This window comes from Geotrypetes seraphini, chromosome 11 (genome assembly GCF_902459505.1).
Source record: "Geotrypetes seraphini chromosome 11, aGeoSer1.1, whole genome shotgun sequence".
Lineage (NCBI taxonomy): Eukaryota > Metazoa > Chordata > Amphibia > Gymnophiona > Dermophiidae > Geotrypetes > Geotrypetes seraphini.
Genome location: NC_047094.1, coordinates 4,355,325 through 4,379,012, shown reverse-complemented (window position 1 = coordinate 4,379,012; position 23,688 = coordinate 4,355,325). Strand labels below are relative to the sequence as shown.

Sequence of the window (23,688 nt, the reverse complement as noted above, 5' to 3'; positions counted from 1 at the left end):
CTAGAGAATGACATGGGGACAAACTTGTCCCTGTCCCTGCAGGAACTTAATTTCTACGTCCCATCCCCGCAAATTTATCACTGTCCCTATCCCATTCCTGTAAGCTCTGCCTTAATTGCACAAGCCTCAGACACTTATGATTTTAAAGTGTTTGAGGCTTGTGCAGATGAGGACGGAGCTTAGGCATTGGTGGAATGAGGCATTATGACATCACAATCTGAGCTCTAGAATGTTGCTACTTAGGATTTTAAAGCGTTTGAGGCTTGTGCAGGTGAGGACGGAGCTTAGGCATTGGTGGAATGAGGCATTATGACATCACAATCTCAGCTCTAGAATGTTGCTGCTTATGATTTTAAAGGGTTAAAGGCTTGTGCAGATGAGGTCGGAGCTTAGGCATTGGTGGAATGAGGCATTATGACATCACAATCTGAGCTCTAGAATGTTGCCATTTAGGATTTTCAAGCGTTTGAGGCTTGTGCAGATGAGGACGGAGCTTGCAGGGATGGGGCAGGGACAGGAAAAGAACTCGCTGGATGGGACGTGAAAATGAATTCCTGTGGGGATGGGGAAAAATTTGTCCCCATGTCATTCTCTATATCGGGGGTAGGGAACTCAGTCAGATTTTCCCCAATTAATATGCATTGAAAGCAGTGCATGCAAATAGATCTCATGCATATTCATTGGGGAAATCCTGAAAACCCAACTAGAATATGGCTCTCTAGGACCGGAGTTCCCTATCCCTGCTCTATATCATACTTCTGGGTGGTTGTGGTTGTATTGGGGATTTTTGGGGTTTGTTTTTTTTCTTGTAGCTTTCAGCACCTTGTAAACTAATTATGATTGTATTCCAGGTAATACCAGCTGGCTGATGAGTTTGGAGAATCCGCTCAGCCCATTTTCTTCCGATATTAACAATATGCCTTTACAAGAACTGTCTAATGCTCTCATGGCAGCTGAGCGTTTTAAAGAGCATCGGGAGACTGTGCTGTACAAATCTCTCTCCGTCCCGTCATCCAGCCTGGCCACGGGGACATTGAAGCCCTCCATACTGCAGCGCTCCAAGACAGGTGACGTAGCAGAACAGAATGGTGAACTCTCGAGCTCATTTCATAGAGCAGCCCGTGTACTTGCCTGCAACTTAAAGTCCTGCATCTTTTTGGCTCTTATTACTAGCTGTGTTAAAGCAATGATTCTTTGTTTGGCAGTAACGTAGTTGAGTGCATGGGGATTTTAGTGTCCTGTGGTTCCGACCCACCCATGTATCCTTTAGCTCTGCAGACGGCTCTCCCTCTAGGGAAGCAGCATTCTTGACCCTTCAGGTGCCAGTACTTTACACCAATCCCTGACTCTGGTTCACTTGTGTGCTGTCTGGTCTTCGTACATCAGATAGGGCTACGAAGCCTGGCTGTTCCTCATTTCTTCAGAGGGAGAGATTTTATCCTCCGATACCTGTCTGTGTCTCTCCTGCAAATAGCTGACGCAAAACAGAATTTGGCTGTTCCCTTCTGAATGACTGGTGCTTACAGCACCTACTGAAGTGAATAGGCAATTGGGATGGAGTTTAGAAACATAGAAACCTGATGGCAGATAAAGGCCAAATGGCCCATCCGCAGCAGCATCCACTCTCTCCTCCTCTCCCTATTGGCTAAGGCTCTTAACATTTGCATCTCCTCTTCTTATAGGCTAAGGCTCTTTACACCTGCATTGTGAGGTCATAGAAACCTGATGGCAGATAAAGGCCAAATGGCCCATCCGCAGCATCCACCAGCTCCTCCCCTCCCTATTGGCTAAAGCTCTTAACATTTGCATCTCTTCTTCCTATAGGCTAAGGCTCTTTACACCTGCATTGTGAGGTCATAGACATTAAATGATGGCAGATAAAGGCCAAATGGTCCATCCGCAGCATCCACTCTCTCCTTCTCTCCCTATTGGCTAAGGCTCTTAACATTTGCATCTCCTCTTCCTATAGGCTAAGGCTCTTTACACCTGCATTGTGAGGTCATAGACATTAAATGATGGCAGATAAAGGCCAAATGGCCCATCCGCAGCATCCACTCTCTCCTCCTCTCCCTATTGGCTAAGGCTCTTAACATTTGCATCTCCTCTTCCTATAGGCTAAGGCTCTTTACACCTGCATTGTGAGGTCATAGACATTAAATGATGGCAGATAAAGGCCAAATGGCCCATCCGCAGCATCCACTCTCTCCTCCTCTCCCTATTGGCTAAGGCTCTTAACATTTGCATCTCCTCTTTCTATAGGCTAATGGCCCATCCAGTCTGCCTATCTGCAGGGATGGGGAAAGTTTCTCTAAGTCCCCCTTAGTTTCCTCTTGTGTCGCACGATATATCTCAACAACAAATGTGGTGACACCACTTTGGTGCTGGGGGTGGGGTGGTTATAGTGGGGCCACTTGGTCTGGCAGATTTACTTCAATCACTCCAAATCGGGGGTTCTCAACCCAGTCCTTGACACACCCAGCCAGTCGGGTTCCTGGGATACCCGCAAGATTTGGATACAGCGGAGGCAGTCTTGTGGACTGAGTGGAGAACCCCTGCCCTAAATTCTAGGGGGATTCCGTGCAGCCTCGCCTCCTAGGACATTCTGTTGTCTTCATTTCCGCTTTCGCAGTGTCCTGCCTCTCTTCCACGTGCCCTGCCGGCTGTGAAGGAAAACTCTCCAGGAACACTTCTTGGGCAGGTGTCTGTCTAATCTTGCACACAAATGGCCGTGGGAGCACTGAGTCATGGGCATCGTTGCTCACGTATGCTCTTGGTTTCTCCATCACAAATGAACAGGGTAATGACTGGCATGAATAAACCCTAGGCAGCGGCCTAGCTAGTGTCCTCATTTTCAGAATTTCTCTTAGTATATGACTTGGATCATATCTGCTTGATTTACTGCTTAAAATTTCCACTGTTGGCACACAGAAATAAAAGCTGAAGGTTGGGATGGGACTATCACCCCCACCCCTCCCCGCCAGCTAAAAAATAAACCCACAGTCAAGGCTTATTTGCTTATTTGAAGTGCTTTGCAGTAACTGTGGATTGGTGGGATTTCTCCTATGAACTATGCACCCAGCTGAGGTTCTATGCACAAAATAACTTTAATTATAATTATAGCGCTGCATTGTAACGTCTAAAAGTGAAGCAGGGATATGACTGCTGTACTCCAGGGGCCTCAATCTGTTTCCCGAGAGTGAATCTCTGACATGTCGAATGTCTTGATGCCGGTTTTACTAACCATGTGTGTTGTAATTCTTGAATAAGAGTCCCTGTGCTTGCAGAGTTCAGCAGTTGCTTTGGTTTTGATCACACCTTGATATGCTATTGGAAAGGGAAGAAGTGGTGCATACGAGTTCTGGCTTGGACTTGTTAACAAATCAGCCTGTCTTAATGGTAGAACATTTCTGCTCATTTTGACGAGTGTAAGCTCTAATCTGCAACACTGCTTTTAGAAATGTTTTAAGGGGGAGGAGGGCCTCTTAATTTTTAGTTTTCTTAGTTTTGGTGGTTGTGGGGGGGGGGGGGGGTTCCCTTGTGTTTACCACCAGCCTTTTATAATTTTCATTTTGGAATGTGGGAAATCCTAGCAAACCACCTTATCACATGCCTTGCAGTCTGTCTTCTCCCTTTTTAGGAGAGAAAATCCTCCTAAACTTGAAGTCTGATTTCTCAAAGCATGAATTGTGACTTTAACCTAAGCAGTGGCTCCGAGAACAAGTTGGAGTAGAGAATGACATGGGGACAAATGTGTCCCTGTCCCATTCCTGTAAGCTCTGCCTTAACTGCACAAGCCTTGAACATTTAGGATTTTAAAGTGTTTGAGGCTTGTGCAGATGAGGACAGAGCTTGCCAGGAATGGGGCAGGGACAGGGAAAGAACTCAGTGGGATGGGAAAACAAGTTCCCGCAGGGACAGGGAAAAAATTTGTCCCCACGTCACTCTCTAGCAGGTAGGCATTTAGCTTAAACCGAAGATAGGAGACACTTGTGAGATCTGGCTGGGAGGACTGACTTCAGGACAGTCTAGCTGGTGTATGTTTGTGCTGCCTGTCACTGTTTCCTTTGTCTTAGCAGATTCGGACGTAGTTCCAGAAGGAGAGCCAGTGGAAATGGATTTCAAGAATAAGGATTTCTCAACCGAGTCTCAGGAAATTGAAGACTTTGAACCTGTTACTGAATCGGCAGCAAGTGAAGAGGGAATTAACCAAGCTACCAAGGTGTACAGTAGGGTGAGTGAGGAGAGGTTTAACCAACTGAAAGTGCGGTCATTGCTCTCCTGAGGGGCCAATGCAGAAGTATTACCACAGCCAAGTAATACAGAGCTTCAGTGCATTGACACCCTTACTGTGGACACATTAAAATACATGGCAATGTGGTCACCGTGGATTTTCCCGCTTGGTATGATAGACTGGCCCTGCCCCCTTGCAGGGTGCTACCATTTTGAAGATAGCACTGGAGGCAGGAGCAGGGACCGTCTATCAAATGTTAAAATATACAACGCCGCGTATGCATTTCAGCCCTATATAAGTGATTAGCAGTGGTAGCTGTAAAGGTAGAGGAAGCAAGGGAAATAGTGCCTTGAAAAGATATTCTCTGCAAAATAAAGCTTTGGCATGAGCATATGGAACCTCATGTCTTCTTGGAAGTGCAAGATATTTGGCTAACCTTTCACTGAGGCTACACAAATCAAATGGCACTACGGATCTTCTGGAGTGGGTAAAGGATTTTAATATCGGCTGTGGGAAATGGCTAATTGTCTTATGGCGCGTGGCCTGTATTGTGTTGATAGGACTTCTACAAACTAAGCCACTGAATTTCTTTCTTTTTCCCCCCCCTCCAAAGTCCTCTTCAATTTCAAGTCAAGACGACAAAGCTCAGGCCCCTGAGGAGTTGGAGGTGGGTGGCATTCCCATCGAGAAGTCGGAGGCAGTTGTGCAGAACGTGTCTTTCCAGCACTCCCAGACCTTGAGCAAATCCAGTTCCTCACCAGAGCTGCTGACCCTGCAGGAGCTGCTCAGCACCACAGGTGAAGAGGAACCAGGGAAGCCCAAGTCGCAGTCTGGAATTCTTGAAGGGGAGAGAGCCATACCTTCGTCCTCAAAGGAAGACGAAAACAGTAGTGTTGTAACGGCCCAATCGGAACCCAGCTTCTTTTCCCAGTATCCCCATTCACCCAGTGGCTACCGGCCAAGAGGACATACAATCTCAGACTCTGAGCCTTCCAGAAGGGGGCGAAGGTTAGACCGAGACCCTTTAAGGAGTAGGACCACAGCTTCTAATGCTGAGAAAGTGCCTGGAATTGACCCAAGGTGAGAACTTCTGCAAAATCTGTTAAGAAGCAAAACGTTTGCCTGTTGTAAAGTAAAATCTAGAGTTCATAAGAGGGTTAATGATTTCTGAGAGAGATCTCTTACTTGTAAAGTCATGCTCTCATCCTCTTCGTGCCACTGGCCAATATCTTAACAGTTTAGAAAGTTCTGGAAGTGTAGCAGGGAGGGCAGGGCATGGATAAATTCTAGAAGTAATTGATTTCCTCTAGATAACTTCCCTGGAAGCAGAATAGAGCTGACTTTTTTTTTCTCTCTCTCTCTCTCTCTCTCTCTTAAAGCTTTGTGTTTTTACAGCTGTACCATTCCCCCTTGTTTGGAGATGAATCGAACAAGCCAATCCTGGTTCCAAATAATCAGGTACCTCTTCTATGCTCAAGAGTAATTAATATCTGGTCTCTTGCACTGAATGTGGATGTCTGTTGGGGGTTTCCTCTTCTCTTTAGCAGACAGAATGCAATATTTGGGGCCTAGTAGCAATTTGCAATCCTGAGCTGAAACTTTTGAACCTCATTCCAGCTGTGTGCAGTCTGTTTTCTCCTCCTTTGGCTCTGCTTGAAAATTAACTTGAGAATTCACTCTGTACCACCTTCTTGTCACCATCTACTGTGTTTCCCTGAAAATAAGCCCTAGCCCCTTTGCCCCCTCCCCCCGCCACCCCCATCTCTCCCTCCCATCCGAACCGCGAGACAGAAATAAATACCTTATAACAAACCGGCAGCAATGACATCAGCAACGCAGCAGAGGAACAGCCCAGGCCGCGAAGCAGCCTGTCTCGTTTGCTGCTAGTTTGTTATAAGGTATTTATTTGTCTCGTGGTTCGGATGGGAGGGAGAGATGGGGCAGGGGGATGGGAGGAAGGGAAGGATAAAAGCTGCAAGGGAGGGACAGAAAGATGCTGCACATGTGGGGGAGAGAAAGGAAATAGGAAGAATTGGGGTGGAGGAGAGGAAGGGAGAGATGATCATTGTACATGAAAAAAACATGACCTAGTGCCTTTTTTGGGCCCAAAATGAATACAAGATAGTGTCTTATTTTGGGGGAACACGGTAATATCTGCATTTGACCCTTCGCCTATAGGATCAACTGTAGTATTATTATCTTTAAGACACTAACACTATGCGAACTAACATTTTCTCTGTTGTGAAACTTAGCCCCAAACTACCTAAGAGAAAGTACTTCACTAAACACCTTCAAATCTAATTTCAAAACACTCCTGACCTATGATCGTCCTTTTAAGGATGCTGTACGTACTTTCTTCCTTTTTACCGGCACCAGTGCCGGACTTTAAGTTCCCGTCCCTATCGTTCTTCCCTTCTATTCTGTTCTTTTCTGTCTAAATATTGTCATCCTTCCCCTTTTTTCCTTTTCGTTCCTGTTCATCTGTGTGATTCATGTTTTATCTGTGGTGTTTGTTTATTTTAATATTTTATGTAAACTGCCTTGAAGCCTGATTAGGCGGGATATCAAAAGTTTTAATAAACTTGTTATGGTAAAACAGACCCATTTGCAGTCATTGTCTCTGTGAATGAAGGTAGAAATCTGCTGCTTTATGGGGCTTTAAAAATATACTTGGCTCTTGAATTTAGAATATTTTGGATTTCTGGTAAGATTTTGAGAAGTTCACCTTGATAAAGAACAGTGCAATGTCTCTTGTTTTCCTCTTTCCCCCCCCCCCCCCATAGACCTTTGACAGAGCTGTGAAGCTGCTGGATCAGATTCCTTCTTATGACACCCACAAGATTGGAGTGCTGTACGTCGGGGAAGGCCAGGTAAAGAACCACTTCTGCATAAACTGGATTCTGCTTTGTTAGCTATTCATAAGTCATGTTTAATCCAACTGAGATTATCTGAATATTTTCATTCAATTCCTGCAGTGATGGGAGAGATTGTCAGACCCTTCGAGACACCTTTTTCTCTACCAGGAAAAGGTGGTGACTTTTGAAGTCTGTTTATGGCAGTTTCCTGTAGGAACTCGTCTAAACCCTTTTCAGAACTTTGCTGCTACAGACATGTGGTCAAGCCAGCAATGTGCCAAAGTATAATGGGAGGGAAAGGAGGAGGGAATAAACCTTTTATTTGATCTTCTGGTTGGTACTTTACCTAGGTAACGAACCGGAACATCAACCCCCCTCTTAACATCACCACATACCTGAACGTGCAAACTGTCAACCCCAACCCCTATTCACTAAATATGAACACTCTATGAACTTAAGGAATATTTCTACTTCTGTGTAAACAACTTGGCACTTCCTGGCCTTGCAACACACAAACTGACGTTAACACTATTAATGTTATCAGATGTACACTGCTATACTCTCTAATTCATTGTACGAGATACACACTGATATACTCTTTAATTCGCTGTACGTAAAGTTTCTCTTGATTATATTTACAGTTTCTCTTGATTGTATCTACAGTTTCTTTTATTGTAAACCGCCTAGAAGTCGCAAGATTGTTGGCGGTATATAAGAATAAAATTATTATTATTATTACTTTACGTTACAGTACTCCCCTGATATCCACAGGAATCTAGGAACCCCCGTGAATATTTAAAAACCGCAAATATGTTTTTTAGCAGGGGAGACAGGAGAGGGCAGCTGGAGAGGCAGGAGAGAGCAGCCAGAGTGCCGGCTCCAACCGCCTCTTCCTGTACTAAAGTCAAGCCTCGCCAATCAGGAGCTGGTTTGACACGCAGCTCCTGATTGGAAAGGCCCGACTTTAGTACAGGAAGAGGCGGTCGGAGCATACCACGAGTGATTTCCTTCACTCGCCAGCGCTCCGGCCACTCTCTCCTGCCCAGTCATTCGCGGTTGGAAAATACCACAAACGACTGGGACCGCGAATCGCCGACCGCGAATGACCGGGGAGCACTATACATCCTTTTTTTATGTTGAGGTTAAACAGTTTCCTGTCCTGATTTACTAGCCCTCTTATCGCATTCCCCCTTTCCTCTTAGGAAAGTTCTTCCATCGGCTCTGTCATTCTGTTTACTCTTCTCTGTACTTGATAAAGAACCAGAGCTGCACGCACACAACGCAGGACGTAATTGCATCACTTTCTAGGCTTTTCTAACAATCTATTTGGGGTTTTTTGACTGCAGCTGTACAATGCACAGAAAATTCAAAATATTCTCTACATATGGGCTAAAAGTATTTAATCGTAGCAAAGATGCTCAAAAAGGAAAACCAGCCAAAATCCACTAAATGCAAATACAGCTGTTTTGTGGTCACTGAGTCTCGCTCTAAACCGCAAAACAAGGGGAGAAAAAAGCCTCAGTCATGTAGCAAGGTAAGTGCCAGGTTTTTTTTCCTTTTGTGTGCATCTGATTGGCAGTTTCTTATTGCTAAACTTTGCTCTTACCGAGGGGGAGTGGCTTTTTGGGGGGTGGTTTTATGCCAATGATGGTATTGTATGACAGCTTTCTCTTTATTGATTGAACTGCGCTGCTATGTGACTCTGAAGCTTTTTTTTTTTCTCCCCTTGTTTTGCAGTTTAGAGCAAAACTCTTATCAGTGACACGCAACAGCCTTCATTGATTTATATTTGCATCTAAAATTATTGAAACCATATTGATTACTAAAAGAACATAGGTTTTGCAGGTGTTGTGTTTCTGTTTTGTTTTTTTTTGCTTGGTAAAGGAAGTGGAAGCATTTAAAGCATGCTGTGTGTGTTAAAAAAAATTAAAAATAATGTGATGTTGACCTGTTTTCCAGTTTGTTTGATGTCATCTTGCTCTAATTGAACTTCTGATTCGAACATACCACAGGCTACGAATGAGCGGGCCATTCTGTCCAATGAGCATGGCTCGTACAGGTACACGGAGTTCCTCACTGGCCTAGGGAAGCTCATTGAGCTCCGGGAAACCCAGCCTGATAAGATTTTCCTTGGAGGTCTGGATGAGTTTGGCGAAGATGGCCAGTTTACCTACTGCTGGCATGATGACATAATGCAAGGTATCTCCCACCCCCTCCTTCCCCAATTAGGCGGAGCAGTGACCTATGTCGCAGCACAAGGCTCCACCTTTTGTAGGTCATGACTCCCCTGTAGGGAGCAAAAACACCTTTTAAAAACAATCGGATCCAAGATATGAAGACATAGAAACAGCAGGCTTTGAGTGACTGCGGCCAGGGCGTAGCGAGGATGAGACGCCCCATTCCCCCTTCCCTTTCCCTGTACTTCTAGTTGTGAGTACCAACTTCAACGTACTCCTCACGACCCCATCGGCTCTCCAGCATCACTTCCTATGTGCGGCACCAGGAAGTGACGTCAGTGGGAGAGCTGACATGCTCTTGAATACATTGAAGTGGTTGCTAGTGGTGGTGAACGGGGAATGGGGGTGTTGGTGTCACCTCCCCCCTCACCTCTGACTGCGGCGCAGATCAGTAGCTTGTGTAGAAGACATCTTAGCTTTGTACTGTGATCCTGTTATAAGACTCGGAAAGAGATGTGGTCAGTTGCCTGATTGCTATGTGTCACCCTTTTGTGCAGGCTGGTCACCCTTCGCCCTTTGTATTGGTTCTAGATCCTTAGCTGGATCACTTCACATGTTTTTCCGAGCATTACTGTTTTGTCTCTCATTAAGCCTGTGGAGCATGTTTGCCCCACTGAATACGTCCTTGAAATTTGGCAGGTGGGCATGACTTTTTTGACAAGCTAAATTCCTTAGTCAATAGGTTACCAGTCTTTCCTGCAGCCACACACATCTTAGAGTTTTGCCTACAGAAAGTGTGTGACCCTCCTGAAAGGGTGGGATGGTCATGTCCTCTGGAGTTCCTGGGCAGGTTGTGACTTTGAAATGCAGATTTCATGACCCCTCCTTTTGGGGAAGACTTGAGTTATCCCTCGCTGGGCTCATTCATTTGCCTCTTACACAATGAAATTTACCACACCTAATGTGTTAACAAGAATGTTGAATATGGTGGGATTTTCTCCATTCTTCATGTATTATAATCCATTGTGACAGGAATTCCTTCGTCAAAGATTCTCTAGTGATGGCCTGCTATTTGCCAAGTCTGCTTTTAGAAGTGGTGCTTCAGGGGAATCGCTTCTGACGTCAGCATTTGCTTTCTTTTTGCAGCGATCTTCCACATCACAACACTGATGCCAAACAATGACATGGATCCAGGTCGTAGCAACAAGAAGAGACATGTGGGCAATAACTTTGTGAATGTGATTTACAATGATTCTGGGGAGTTCTTTAAGCTTGGAACGATCAGGGTATGACTTGTGATAACTTCTGGTTAATTGGCCTGTAACAAAAACCCTCCATAGATCTAGAAATCTGGGCAGTAGATTGAGTTGAGGTAGGCAATTCCAGTCCTCGAGAGCCGGAGCCAGGTCAGGTTTTCAGGATATCCACAATAAATATGCATGAGATAGATTTGCATACACTGCCTCCTTGAGATGTCAATCCATTTCATGCATATTTATTGTGGATATCCTGAAAACCTGACCTGCCTTTTGCTCTTGAGGACTGGAATTGCCTACCCCTGGTCTAAGGTTATAGAAACCTTGTTTATCCCATTAGATTATACTGCCAAAGGCTTGACCAAACATCTATATAGTTAATATAGAAAAAAGAGAAATGTCATGGTATGTGGCAATGCAGGAGAATCCAAGTTTTTTGGGTAGCAACTTTTACATATCTGCAATGGGTCTTGGGGACATTCATTGATTTTTCTCAGGGACAGGAATATTTCACAGCTCTTCCTTTCTGGGAGCTACAGGGAGTGGAGAGACCCAATTTCTAGCTAAAGTATCTTGACACATTGACTCAAAGAACAGCCACCCACAATTTGGTAATAATGTGGAAATCTTATGATGTAAGGCAGTGGTTCCCAACCTTGTCCTGGAGGACCACCAGGCCAATTGGGTTTTCAGGATAGCCCTAATGAATATGCATGGAGCAGATTTGCATGCCTGCCACTTCCATTATATTGCAAATCTCTCTCATGCATATTCATTAGGGCTATCCTGAAAACCCGATTGACCTGGTGATCCTCCAGGACAGGGTTGGGAACCACTGATAGGTGTCACCCCAAAAGACACAATATTTTTGCAAATCTGGGAAGGAATATTAATGCTCTTTCCCCAAGGGCAAGAAGCCCTAGTACTTCACTAAGGGGGGTTGTGGTTGGGGGGGGGAGCTAAGGGAGATCAAGTGCTGATTGGAATGTCATACGAACACAGGCATCCCAGAATATGTAAAACTGTTTGTTTGAGGGGGAATAAATATAATATGATTGTCTGTTATGGCATTCAAATGTATACATGAAGATACCCATGATGGTGGTGTAATATGTTGAATAAAAATTGAATATAAATCTAAATAAAAAAGACAGCAGGGGAAAAATAAAGAGGGGGGAGCCAAAGGTCTCGGAAAACAGGTTAGGTTTTGAGCAGCGTTTGAATCGTGAATCTTTCTGTTTGGAGCTTTTCATACCATATGTGAAGTGTCCAATTGATTGTGTTTTCTTCTCCAGGGTCAATTCAATTTTGTGCATGTAGTCATCAAGCCTCTAGACTATGAAAGTAATCTGGTCACCTTACAGTGTCGTAAAGGTGAGACTGTCCTGTCCTTAATCTCTGCTAGTCTCCTGTGGGGTATTATATGTCATTTTAGTGGTGTTGACACATCCTGAAGTGTCAGATTAGGATTTTAACATGTTTTCATTTCTTTTCTCTAGATATGGAAGGACTTGTGGATACCAGTGTTGCCAAAATTGTATCTGATAAAAACCTACCTTTCCTTGCCCGTCAGATGGCGTTGCACTCAAACGTAAGTGCTGCCATGCTGTAAAGTTCAGATCTGTGTGCAAAGCTCCCTCCAGTTTACACTAGAGGTCTGCACGGGAACGGGGATCGCGGGGATCCCGCGGGTTCCCCCCCTGGCCCACGGGACTCCCACAGGGATGCCCCCCTGACCCACGGGACTCCCACGGGGACGCCCCCTGGCCCACAGGACTCCCACGGGGATGAAAACAGCCTACCTAAATTCTGGCGATGCAGGCATGCAGCTTACAAGTCTGGCGTCACGTCGGGAAATAGCCATGCTGAGCAGTGAGCTCGACACATACACAGATGAAAGCCTTGCTTGCTGATTGGTCCGGCGGCCCCGCCCCGCCATGCCGCCGGACCAATCAGCAAGCAAGGCTTTCATCTGTGTACGTGCTGAGCTCACTGCTCAGCATGGCTATTTCCCGACGCGGGCATTAGGCTGTTTTTGTCATTTCGGGTGGGGGGTGGCAGCGGCCGCAGCAGCCTGAAAAAGAAATCATCCTGGCCGGGGTCGGTGTCATGCTCCGGAGCTTCTACAGCCTTCCTATCTCCCTCTCCCTTCTACCTGCTTCCGGCCACACCCCCTGCTCCGCGGCTCTCTTCGGCAACTCAGCAGCAGCGATCGACACAAGCTTCTGACGTCGGGGCCTTCCCTCTGCGAGTCCCGCTTGTTTCAACTTCCTTTTTCCACAAAGGCGGGACTCGTAGAGGGAAGACCTCGATGTCGGCAGCTTGTCTTGATCACCGCTGCTGACGAGTTGCTGAAGAGAGCCGCGGAGCAGGGGGGTTTTGCCAGGTGCAGGTAGAAGGGAGAGGGCCAGATGCACGACTCGTGGGTGAGGGAGCAGAAGAGAGAGAGAAAGAGAGAGGGGAGGGAAACAAAAGGAAATATTTCATACTGGGCTGGGCCGGAGTGGAGGGAGGGTGGAAAGATTCTGGCTACAGGGTGCAGTAACAAAGGAAAAGGGGGGAAAGCTGAAAATGGAGATAGTGACACAAAGAAGAGAAAGGGTAAGCAGGACCTACTGAATAAGGATAGAGATACAGAGGGGACATGAAGAGGAGGTGAAATAGAGACATAGAAGTAATGCTGAAAAAGTGTGTGTGGGGGGGGGAAATAAAGACATTGAAAGGGCAAATGGTGAATATGGGGTAAAGACAAGGACAGAGACAAATGAAGATTCTGAAAAAGTGGTGAGATAGGGATATAGGTAAGATGGACACAAAGAAGGGTGATGCTGGAAAATAGGTGGAATGGTAATTCTGACAGACACAGAAGGGAAATGCTGGATCAAGGAGAGATGGGGCTCAGGCTGGATGAAATGAGGAGAAATGCCTTGTTGGCCCGGAACTTCCTCTCCTACGTCAGAATTGACGTCAGGGAGCGGAATGCTGGTCAGCGCGATGCTTCTGCAGGGAAAGCTTGGGACAGCGGTGGCTTGGGGGCTATTCCCCGATGGCGGTGGAAGCAAACCGAGTGGCTTGGGGGAGGGCACGGAGAAAGAAAGAAAGAGGGCAGACAGAGAGACAGAAAGAAGGGGGAACAGGGAGACAGAAAGAAAAAGTTGGGGGAGAGAATGAGGTCTGGAGGAGAGGAAACATACAGGAGGCTGAAAGAAAGGAAGAAAGATTGGATGCACAGTCAGAAGAAGAAAGTGCAACCAGAGACTCATGAAATCACCAAACAGCAAAGATAGGAAAAATGATTTTATTTTCATTTTAGTGATCAAAATGTGTCTGTTTTTAGAATTTATATCTGCTGTCTATATTTTGCACTATGGCTCCCTTTTACTAAACCGCAATAGCGTTTTTTAGCGCAGGGAGCCTATGAGCATTGAGAGCAGCGCGAGGCATTCAGCGTAACTCCCTGTGCTAAAACCTACTATTGTGCTTTAGTAAAAAGGGAGGGGGTGTATTTGTCTATTTTTGTATTTTGTTACCGAGGTGACATTGCGTAGAGTCATCTGCCTTGGGAAATGTATATGGCAGATGTCTTTGTTTTGTGTTCAAAAGAAAAGGAAATGCATTTCTGGTTTTATTTCTACAGTGTTGAAGTACTTGTTGGCCCTTGCTGTGACTGGTGGGGATCCCCAAGCACTGCCAGCAGAGGACCTCCTCTAGAGATGGTCAGAACTCCCCTCCACCAAGCGCAGCAGTCGCTGGCAGCATCCATGAGCCACTGAGGTGCCAGCATCTGTGACTCAGGGACGCTACTGCTGCCTGCCAAGCTTGGCAAAAGGGACCCCAGGCCAACTGCAAAGGAAGTCCTCAGCTGACAGTTTGTGGGTTCTCATCAGCTGAGTATTTATATTTTATATTTACATTAGAGGTTCTGGTAGAAACCCATTTACAAAGTATGTATTCTTCCCAATTAATATTTCCAAATTAATAAAGTCTCTTTGCTTATTTGTAAATGGGTCTCTACCAGAGCCTTTAATTCAGTAGCATAATTAAATAAAATAACTATTTCTGAAGTTTATAGGGAAGGATGGTGATGGAGGGGATTCCTCGCGGGGACGGGTGGGGACGGAGGGATTCCTCGCGGGGACGGGTGGGAACGGGTGGGGATGGAGGGATTCCTTGCGGGGATGGGTGGGATTTTGGCGGGGACGGGTGGGATTTCTGTCCCCGCGCAACTCTCTAGTTTACACAATGACATGTTGCTGTACGGAAGGGGTGGTGGAGCATGGGGGGGGGGGGAGAGGAGAGGAAAAATCGGCATAGCTCAAGGGAGAAAAAACAGCTGAAAGCTGGAGAGTATAAACTAGTCTCTTGTGTTGGCTGTGTACATTTCATGTCTACTGTTTTAAAGCCATAAACGGCGACAGCCCAACCTACCTGAACAACCGCCTCATCCAAACTACATCAACTAGACATAGGAAAACCCACCCTCCATTCACGCACCCTCCAATCAAAGAAGTCAAACGGAAAGAACGATATGATGGCCTCCTAGCCACACAAGCAGCAAAACTCAACAACCAAATCTCCAATCTACTAATTATGACCCCAGACTACAAAACATTCAGAAAAGAAATAGACTCTACTTTTCAAGAAATTCCTGCAGACGACTTAATACCACTAGCTCCTTCCCACTTCCCCAAAGCAACCTCGTCTACTCTTTATCTCCGCTAGAAATGACCAGATATCTTCTTCTTCTAATACGTTTTTAGTAATTCTTTTGTAATCCGCCTTGAACCGCAAGGCATTGGCGGAATAGAAATCTCTAATGTAATGTAATGTTGCACTGTACAAAATGGCAATGTATCTTTTTCTTTTTTTCCCCTGTCCTTTCAGATGGCGTCGCAGGTCCATCACAGCAGATCGAATCCTACAGATATTTACCCATCCAAATGGATTGCTAGGTTGCGCCATATCAAGAAGCTTCGACCCAGGGTATGATTTCATTAATTATGGACACTATGGCCGAAGGGGGCAGACCAGCTGCAGAAGATGTTAGTGTGCCTTTCTGGCGAGGGTGTGGCCGATGGACAGGCGGCTCTTACGGTTCATAGACATGTCTCTGACGTCTCGGTACCCTGCGTGGCCACACCAACTGCTGCAGTACTTACTTGGGTTTGCATGAGATTGGGTGGGGGAGATGGGAATGAAAACGGAGTTTTAACATTCCCTTCTGAAAGTAATAGTCTAAGTCTTCTCAACAGTTTCAGATTGGACCTTACTAGAGAGATGAGACTTGAGCAACAGGAAAGAATCCATAACCAGCCCCGATTATTTAATCTCCCGACGTAATAGAATTTTTGTACCATCTATCTCTGATTCTTCTAGGAGCTTTTATATCTGGCTCAGCTGAAAGAAGCATCTGTGTTAGGCATATTTAATTCTAATCTGTTAGCCAACATCCAGCTTTTAACGGAAGAAAAAGACGATCTCAAAAAATCAAAAACTTCATCCCTAGATTGTTCACTGGGAAAGAACAGGATGTCTGCATAAATTCAATAGAACGAGACTAGAACTCTCCCAAACCTCTCAGCAATTTGCATAGCAACAGGTAGATTAAAAAAAGAGCACTGAACCCCGAGACACTCCTGATATGACTTTGTAGTAATAGAAGTCACCTCACTTTCTCTCACTGGTTGAGCTGCTGCCTCTGAACCCAGAGGTTGTGAGATCAAATCCCGGTGCTGCTCCTTGTGACCCTGGACAAGTCACTTAATCCTCCAGTGCCCACCGCTTTGAAATGACAAAGGATTTATACAAGTCCCCATTCCCCTTTTCCTTTCACCTCCCTTACAAAACCACAATTGCGGTTATTACCACAGGGAGCTGCGCTGAATGCTCCTATGTGCGTCAGGAGCAATGCGGAGCATTCAGCGCAGCTCCCTGTGCTAATAACCTCTTTCTTTAGCACTCTCCAGACCAGTAGAGGTTAACTTTACGAATCGAATGGGTATATATCTAATCATGACCAGCAGGTGGAGACTGAAAACAAAACTTTGGGACAGTATATACTATCCTCCCTTCTCTATTTCCCTCAGTCTTCTTTCAGTCTCCAGCAGGTGTTGAGTGATCTGTACCCATCTCTCTTGGTAGGGCTGTTGGAATTTGTTTAGGGGTTTATTGTCCCTGTTTTTGGCCGGACGGAGCTTGGTCGGGCCCTGTTTGGGGGTCCGTCCGACCTCGGGGGTGTCAAACCCGGCGGGTCACGAGCGGGGTCCCTCCCCCCACTTCCTCCACCTCCCCACATTTTTTTAGAGGAGCCTCAGCAGTAAGCCTTGCCCCCTAAGTCAAGCAAGGCATATTGCTTCGAGAGCCTGTGGAGTCTGTTCTGTAAAAAAAAAAAAAAAAAAATCCTGAGGTAGTGCTGGTCTGAAGGGTTGTTTCCCTTTAAGAAAACTGTATTTTACTGTATTTTTTCATGTAACCAGCACTTTTTTATAGCTAGGTCGCGTCTGGAGCAATTGTGCCCTTCTCCGGGGGAGTAGGCCACAATTTTAGTCCAGCCGCGAGGCACTCGCGGCCGGCCTGAACTCGGCGGTTTGGGTCGGTGAGGTGGTGGAGCTCCGTCGGCAGCGGCTGCAGGCGCCCAGAGCTCCCCGCCGATGGTGCCTCGCGAGTCGGCTTGGAGCAGTGGGGAAGCCCGGTCTTCCACAACCGCCCACGGAGGGATTCCCCGAAGGATTCCCTCTCAGCTGATTTTTTGACAGCTGATGCCGACTTGCCTGTCTTAGCGGCTGGGACTGTTCAATCTTCTCAGCCGCTACAGGCCATGGAGGGAGCATTTTTGGCGGGAACTTCGCCATTTTCTTTGTCTGGCCCCTCCATTTTGTCTGCAACCTCAGGTGACCTTCCCCCTGTATGGCGAACACAGGGGCAGGTTTCAGCATGGACCCCTGCTGGGGCAGGGAGTCCCTGGGGACCCCCAGGGGTTTTTTGCCCCCAATTTATTTTCTTTCTTTGTGCGGACTTTTGGGGGTCCCACGTGCGCCTGGGGGGTTTCGGGGGGGGTTTCCCTCCGCGCCCCCTATGGCTTTGCCTCCCTCTTTTCGTTTGGCGTCCCCTCTTCCTCCTCCCTCATCCAAGCGCCCGCGGGGGGGCTTGGATTGCGAATTGGTGGGCGGAGGAGCGTGTTGGCCTGGTTGAGGACCTGGCTGCTTTGGCGGGCTTCCAGGATCCTCTAGAGGGGACGCCTGTTGGCAGCGGGGCGGCGGGTTTCCCGTCTTCCAGAGCAGATGCGTCCGTGGTGCGCTTTTTTATTCAGAGGGATGAGCTTTTAGACCTGTGTAGCAGGTCTCCTTGGTGCTGCATTTTTGCAGTGGCGCCGCCGGAGACCCCGGGTATGGGGGCCCCTCTGCTTCAGGGGGTCTGTCCTGGTTCCCGCTCTTTTCCTGTGCGTCAGGATTTGCGGGATTTTGTGTTGGCGCAGTGGCCTATGGGCGCAGTTTCGTTTGGTGTGCGCCTTGGCTCTTGGGTATCCCGTCCCGGAGGGAGGTAGGGCTACCTTAATTTCGCCAATGGGGAACGCGGTGGTCTCGGCACTTCCTAAGCGGCATACCGTGCCTGTTATGGACGGTTCTGCTCTTAGGGTCTCGGAGGCGCGTGCGTTAGAGACTCTTCTTAAGTATGATTTTGATGTCTCTGCCTTTGGGGTCCAGGCGGCTGTTTGTGGGGAGCTAGTCGCTCGCGCCGTGTTTCGGTGGGCTGAGCGTGTCCTGGATCGGGAGTCTGATGACTGGTCTCTAGTGGATCAGGAGGTAGCGAAGATTGCGATGGCTGCCTCGTTCCTCTCAGATGCTCTTTATGACTTGGTGCGGATTTCGGCTAAGTCTATGGCATGGCCGCGCGGCGTATTTTGTGGCTGCGCGCTTGGGCGGCGGATTCTGCGTCCAAAGCTAAGTTTACTAAAGTTCCCTTTAGGGGGTTTTTTTGTTTGGAGAGGAATTAGATGAGTTGATTCAGACTCTGACGGACTCGAAGGTGCCCCGTCTGCCTGAGGACCGTGCCCGCCCTGCGTCTAGGTGTGGGGCTGCCCGGGGGCGTTTGCGGGAATTTCGCAAGTATCGCCCGGGGCGTGGGGCTGCTTCTTTCCCGGCTCAGGGTTTTTCCCGGGGTCGGTTCTTCCAGCGCATGCAGCCCTTTCGGGGGGCCCGTCGGGGGGCAGGGAATCCCTCCGCCGGTTCCCCCGCTTCCCGTCCTGCGCAATGACTCCTTGCCGGCGCCCCCTTTGGTTCCGGTGGGGGCCCGGCTGCGCAAATTTTTCCCCAAATGGGCCGAGATCGCGTCCGATCAGTGGGTCCTTGAGGTGGTGCGGGACGGTTACGCTCTGGAGTTTACCTGCTCTCTGCCGGACCTTTTCCTCGCTTCTCCATGTCAGACTCCATGGAAGACGTAGGCTTTTCGTCAGACCCTTCAGCGTTTGCTAGATCTCGAGGCAGTGGTGCCGGTGTCCCCTACGGAGTGGGGCACCGGCAGGTACTCCATTTACTTTGTGGTGGCCATAAAGGAGGGGACCTTTCGGCCCATCCTGGATGTCTCTCGATCTGACGGAGGCCTACTTGCAGGTTCCAATTCGGGCCTCTCATCAGCACTTCCTTCGCTTTGCGATCTTGGGGCGGCACTTTCAGTTCTGTGCGCTTCCCTTTGGTCTGGCCACGGCTCCTCGGACGTTCACCACGGTAATGGTGGTCGTCGCGGCAGCCTTGCGGTCGGTGGGCATCCTGGTTCTCCCCTACCTGGACGACTGGTTGATTCGGGCAAAGTCGTTGCAGGAGAGCTCCCGGGTTACGGCTCGGGTGGTGGAGTTTCTCCGGTCGCTGGGCTGGGTGGTCAACCTTTCCAAGAGTCGGTTGGTCCCGGCTCAGCGTCTGGAGTGCCTTGGGGTTATGTTCGACATCTCCTTGGGGAAGGTCTTCCTTCCAGAGGCCCGGGTGAGCAAATTGCAATCTCAGATTCGCCTGCTTTTGGCGTCCCGGGGTCCTCGGGCGCGAGATTTCCTCCAAGTCCTGGGGTCAATGGCGGCGTCCCTGGACGTGGTGAGGTGGGCGCGGGCCCACATGCGTCCTCTTCAGTATGCTCTGCTCCGGAGGTGGTCTCCCCGGAGGCAAGATTTGGATGTTCCCGTTCCCCTGCGAGGCTTGGCGCGCTGCAGTCTGCGCTGGTGGCTCCGGACCCCTCACCTGGTTCAGGGGGTGGGTCTGGATCTCCCGCAGTGGACGGTGCTCCTTACGGATGCGAGTCTCCTCGGTTGGGGGGCTCAGTTTTTGGGCCACTCAGCTCGGGGCACCTGGTCCGCGGTGGAGGCCTCCTGGTCGATCAACGAGTTGGAGACCAGAGCGGTCAGGCTGGCGCTGTTAGCTTTCCACTCCCTTTTGCTGGGCAAGTCGGTCAGAGTCCTGTCGGACAATGCCACGGCGGTGGCTTATGTCAATCGTCAGGGGGGCACCAAGAGCACTCCTGTGGCGCAGGAGGCGGCTCGGCTCATGGTTTGGGCGGAGTCCCATCTTCTGGACCTCTCGGCTTCTCATATAGCCGGGGTAGAAAATGTTCAGGCAGACTTCCTCAGTCGTCACTTCCTGGATCCAGGAGAGTGGTTTCTCGGCGCCGGAGCGTTTCGGTTGATAGTGCGAGATTGGGGGCAGCCCCTGATGGACCTGATGGCCACGAGTGGCAACGCCAAAGTGCCCCGCTTCTTCAGTCGTCGCAGGGAAGGGCTGGCCGAGGGTCTGGATGCTCTGGTCCAGCCGTGGCCAACGGAGGGGCTGTTGTATGTGTTCCCTCCTTAGCCGCTGGTGGGCAGAGTGCTTCTTCGCATTGTTCACCATCCGGGTTTGGTGGTGCTGGTGGCTCCGGATTGGCCTCGACGTCCGTGGTATGCGGATCTGGTGAGACACCTGGTGGCGGTTCCTCTTCCTCTGCCTCTCTCGGACGACCTTCTGATGCAGGGTCCCATTCCCTTGTTCGACCCGTCTCTCTTCTGTCTTACGGCGTGGCTCTTGAAAGGGGTCGCCTTAGCAAGAAGGGATATTCAGACAAGGTGATCGCTACACTGTTGGGGTCCCGGAGGCTTTCTACCTCTCGGGCTTATGTGCGGGTTTGGCGTCTCTTTGAGGAATGGTGTCGGGCGCGGGGAGTGACCTCTTTTCGCGCTTCTCTGCCTAACATTCTAGAGTTCTTGCAGGATGGCCTGGATAGAGGCCTGGCTTGGTCTTCTCTCCGGGTTCATCTTGCGGCCCTGTCGACCTTTCGAGGGTTGGTGTCAGGTCAGCGTTTATCGGCTCTTCCTGATGTGATTCGGTTTCTGCGGGCGGCCAAGTTGCTTAGGCCTCCCCTACGGCCCTCGGTTCCCTCTTGGGATCTTAATCTGGTTCTCTCTGTTTTGGTGCGCCCGCCTTTCGAGCCCTTGGACGACTGTTCTTTGAAGGACCTTACTTTGAAGGCGGTCTTTTTGGTGGCCATTACTTCTGCTAGGAGTATTTCTGAGCTGCAGGCTTTCTCTTGTAGGGCTCCCTTCTTGGAGTTGTCTAGGGAGCGGGTCGTCTTGCGGCCTGTTCCTTCCTTTCTGCCGAAGGTTGTTTCTCCTTTTCATGTCAATCAATCGGTGGTTCTCCCGGTCTTGGGTGGTCGGGAGGGCTCTTCTGAGCAACGGCAGCTGCGCAAGTTGGATGTCGGTCGGGTCCTTCGCTCTGATGTGCAGCGGACCCAGGAATTCCGGAAGTCCGATCATCTCTTTGTCCTCCTGGCTGGTCCTCGTCGGGGAGCTGGCGCTTCTAAGGCTACTATTGCGCGCTGGATCAAGGAGACGATTGCTTCCGCTTATCTTCTGAAACAGCAGCCTGTTCCGGAGTTTCTCAAGGCTCATTCCACTCGGGGTCAGGCGGCTTCTTGGGCTGAGTCGTCGCTCGTGCCTCCGGTGGATATTTGTAAGGCTGCGGTTTGGTCCTCCTTGTATTCTTTTGTTAGACATTATCGGGTAGATGTTCAGGCGCGTCGGGACGCGGTGTTCGGTGAGCGTGTTCTGGTATCGGCCCTTCGGGGGTCCCGCCCGTGAGAGGGACTGCTTTGGTACGTCCCATTCGTAAAGTTAACCTCTACTGGTCTGGAGAGTGCTAAAGAAGGAGAAATTAGGTTCTTACCTGCTAATTTACTTTCTTTTAGCTTCTCCAGACCAGTAGAGGTCCCCACCCTGTCTGTTGTTGTTGTTGTTGTTGGGGCTGTTTTCGCGGGCAGTTTTTGTTTTTTGCTGCGGGTTCTAGTATTTTTCTAGGGCCGGGGAGAATTAAAGAACAGCGGCTGTGGCTCGGCTGGCTTAGCTGGCGAGCTGTGGGGACATTTTCCTTCGGGTATTTCTCCTCTGCATTTTCCAACAGCATTTGGGTATGTTATTTGTTACTCCTGTTCGGAGTATTGTTTTCTTCCTGGTTTCCAGTTCTTGGTTCTGCTTGGCTATTCGGCAGACTGAGGGAAATAGAGAAGGGAGGATAGTATATACTGTCCCAAAGTTTTGTTTTCAGTCTCCACCTGCTGGTCATGATTAGATATATACCCATTCGATTCGTAAAGTTAACCTCTACTGGTCTGGAGAAGCTAAAAGAAAGTAAATTAGCAGGTAAGAACCTAATTTCTCCATTGCGGTTTAGTAAAAGGTGGGGGCTAGTCTTGACATTTTGTCTAAAATAGACTAATTCTTTAGATCTTGCTCTTACCATCACCTATAGCAACTCATTTCAATAATATTCTCCAATCTTTTGTCACTCTTATTCTAGAAGATTCCAATGAAGCCCCTTATGTTGCTGACTTAACAATCTAATTGGGGACAATTTTCTTAAGTGGCATGAGTCGAGTCTTTCATTTGAAAGGAAACTCTGCAATGAGAGGCCATAGGATGAAGTTAAGAGGTGATAAGCTCGAGTAATCTAAGGAAATACTTTTTTACAGAAAGGGTGGTAGATGCATGGAACAGTTTCCCAGAAGACAGACTGTGTCTAAATTGAAAAGGGCCTGGGATAGGCACGTGAGATTTCTCGGAGAGAAAAGAGATAATAGTTACTGCAGATGGGAAGACTGGATGGGCCATTTGGCCTTTATCGACCACCAGGTTTCTATATAAATTTTGTGACTCAAATCAGATCATACTCTTGATTTTAATTCTTGCATCTTCTTCCATTTCAGACAGTGTCACACTTGTCTCTTCTGTGGACTGATCGTATGCTTCCACAGTTTACTCTTAAAAATACCTACGGTCTTTTGATTGTAAATCCTCCAATAGATTAAAAAAGTTGACTCCTGAAACATTATTAAACCATCTTTCTGCTTTAAAGAACCCCACATTCTCTGAACTCTCCCTGGAAGATCAAATTCATCTTTGCAATTCAGAATTCCATGAAAAATATAACACGTTGGCTCCAGTCACTAAAATATCAGCTCCGTAGACAAAAAAGTGCATTTGGTACAAGACTTTGAACTATTTTAGTACAAAGACTTTATAAAATTGGGGTCCTTTTTATTAAAGCTTAGTGAAAACTAAGAACATAAGAATTGCTGCTGCTGGGTCAGACCGATGGTCCATCCTGCCCAGCAGTCCGCTCACACGGCGGCCCCTAGGTCAAGACCAGTGCTCCAAATGAGTCCAGTCTCACCAGTTGAGCAGGAACTTGTCCAACTTTGTCTTGAAATCCTATAGGGTGTTTTCCCCTATAACAGACTCCGGAAGAGCATTCCAGTTTTCTACCACTCTCTGGGTGAAGAAGAACTTCCTTACGTTTGTACGGAATTTATCCCCTTTCAACTTTAGAGAGTGCCCTCTCGTTCTCTCTACCTTGGAGAGGGTGAACAGTCTGTCTTTCTCTACTAAGTCTATTCCCTTCAGCATTTTGAATGTTTCGATCATGTCCCCTCTGTCTCCTCTGTTCAAGGGAGAAGAGGCCCAGTTTCTCTAATCTCTCACTGTACGGCAACTCCCCCAGTCCCTGAACCATTTTAGTCGCTCTTCTCTAGACTCTTTCAAGTAGTACCGTGTCCTTCATGTACAGTGACCAGTGCTGGATGCAGTACTCTAGGTGAGGGTGCACCATGGCCCAGAACAGTGGCATGATCCCCTTCTTGATCATTCCTAGCATTCTGTT

The 23,688-nt window shown here is 48.1% G+C and overlaps 1 protein-coding gene across 6 annotated transcripts in view; it reads left to right on the top strand.

The window, feature by feature from the left end:
- TSC2 (TSC complex subunit 2) overlaps nt 1-23,688 on the top strand; it is a 99,632-nt gene that overhangs the window by 73,829 nt on the left and 2,115 nt on the right. For 5 of the 6 annotated variants that reach the window (XM_033962970.1, XM_033962969.1, XM_033962967.1 and 2 more), the window contains 10 exons: nt 852-1,067; nt 4,077-4,231; nt 4,845-5,311; nt 5,611-5,689; nt 7,015-7,101; nt 9,099-9,285; nt 10,410-10,549; nt 11,815-11,893; nt 12,019-12,110; nt 15,404-15,502. In XM_033962970.1, coding sequence (XP_033818861.1) covers nt 852-1,067; nt 4,077-4,231; nt 4,845-5,311; nt 5,611-5,689; nt 7,015-7,101; nt 9,099-9,285; nt 10,410-10,549; nt 11,815-11,893; nt 12,019-12,110; nt 15,404-15,502 — 1,601 coding nt within the window. The remainder of the gene's footprint in view (nt 1-851; nt 1,068-4,076; nt 4,232-4,844; nt 5,312-5,610; nt 5,690-7,014; nt 7,102-9,098; nt 9,286-10,409; nt 10,550-11,814; nt 11,894-12,018; nt 12,111-15,403; nt 15,503-23,688) is intronic. The other variant, XM_033962968.1, reaches the window with a different exon arrangement.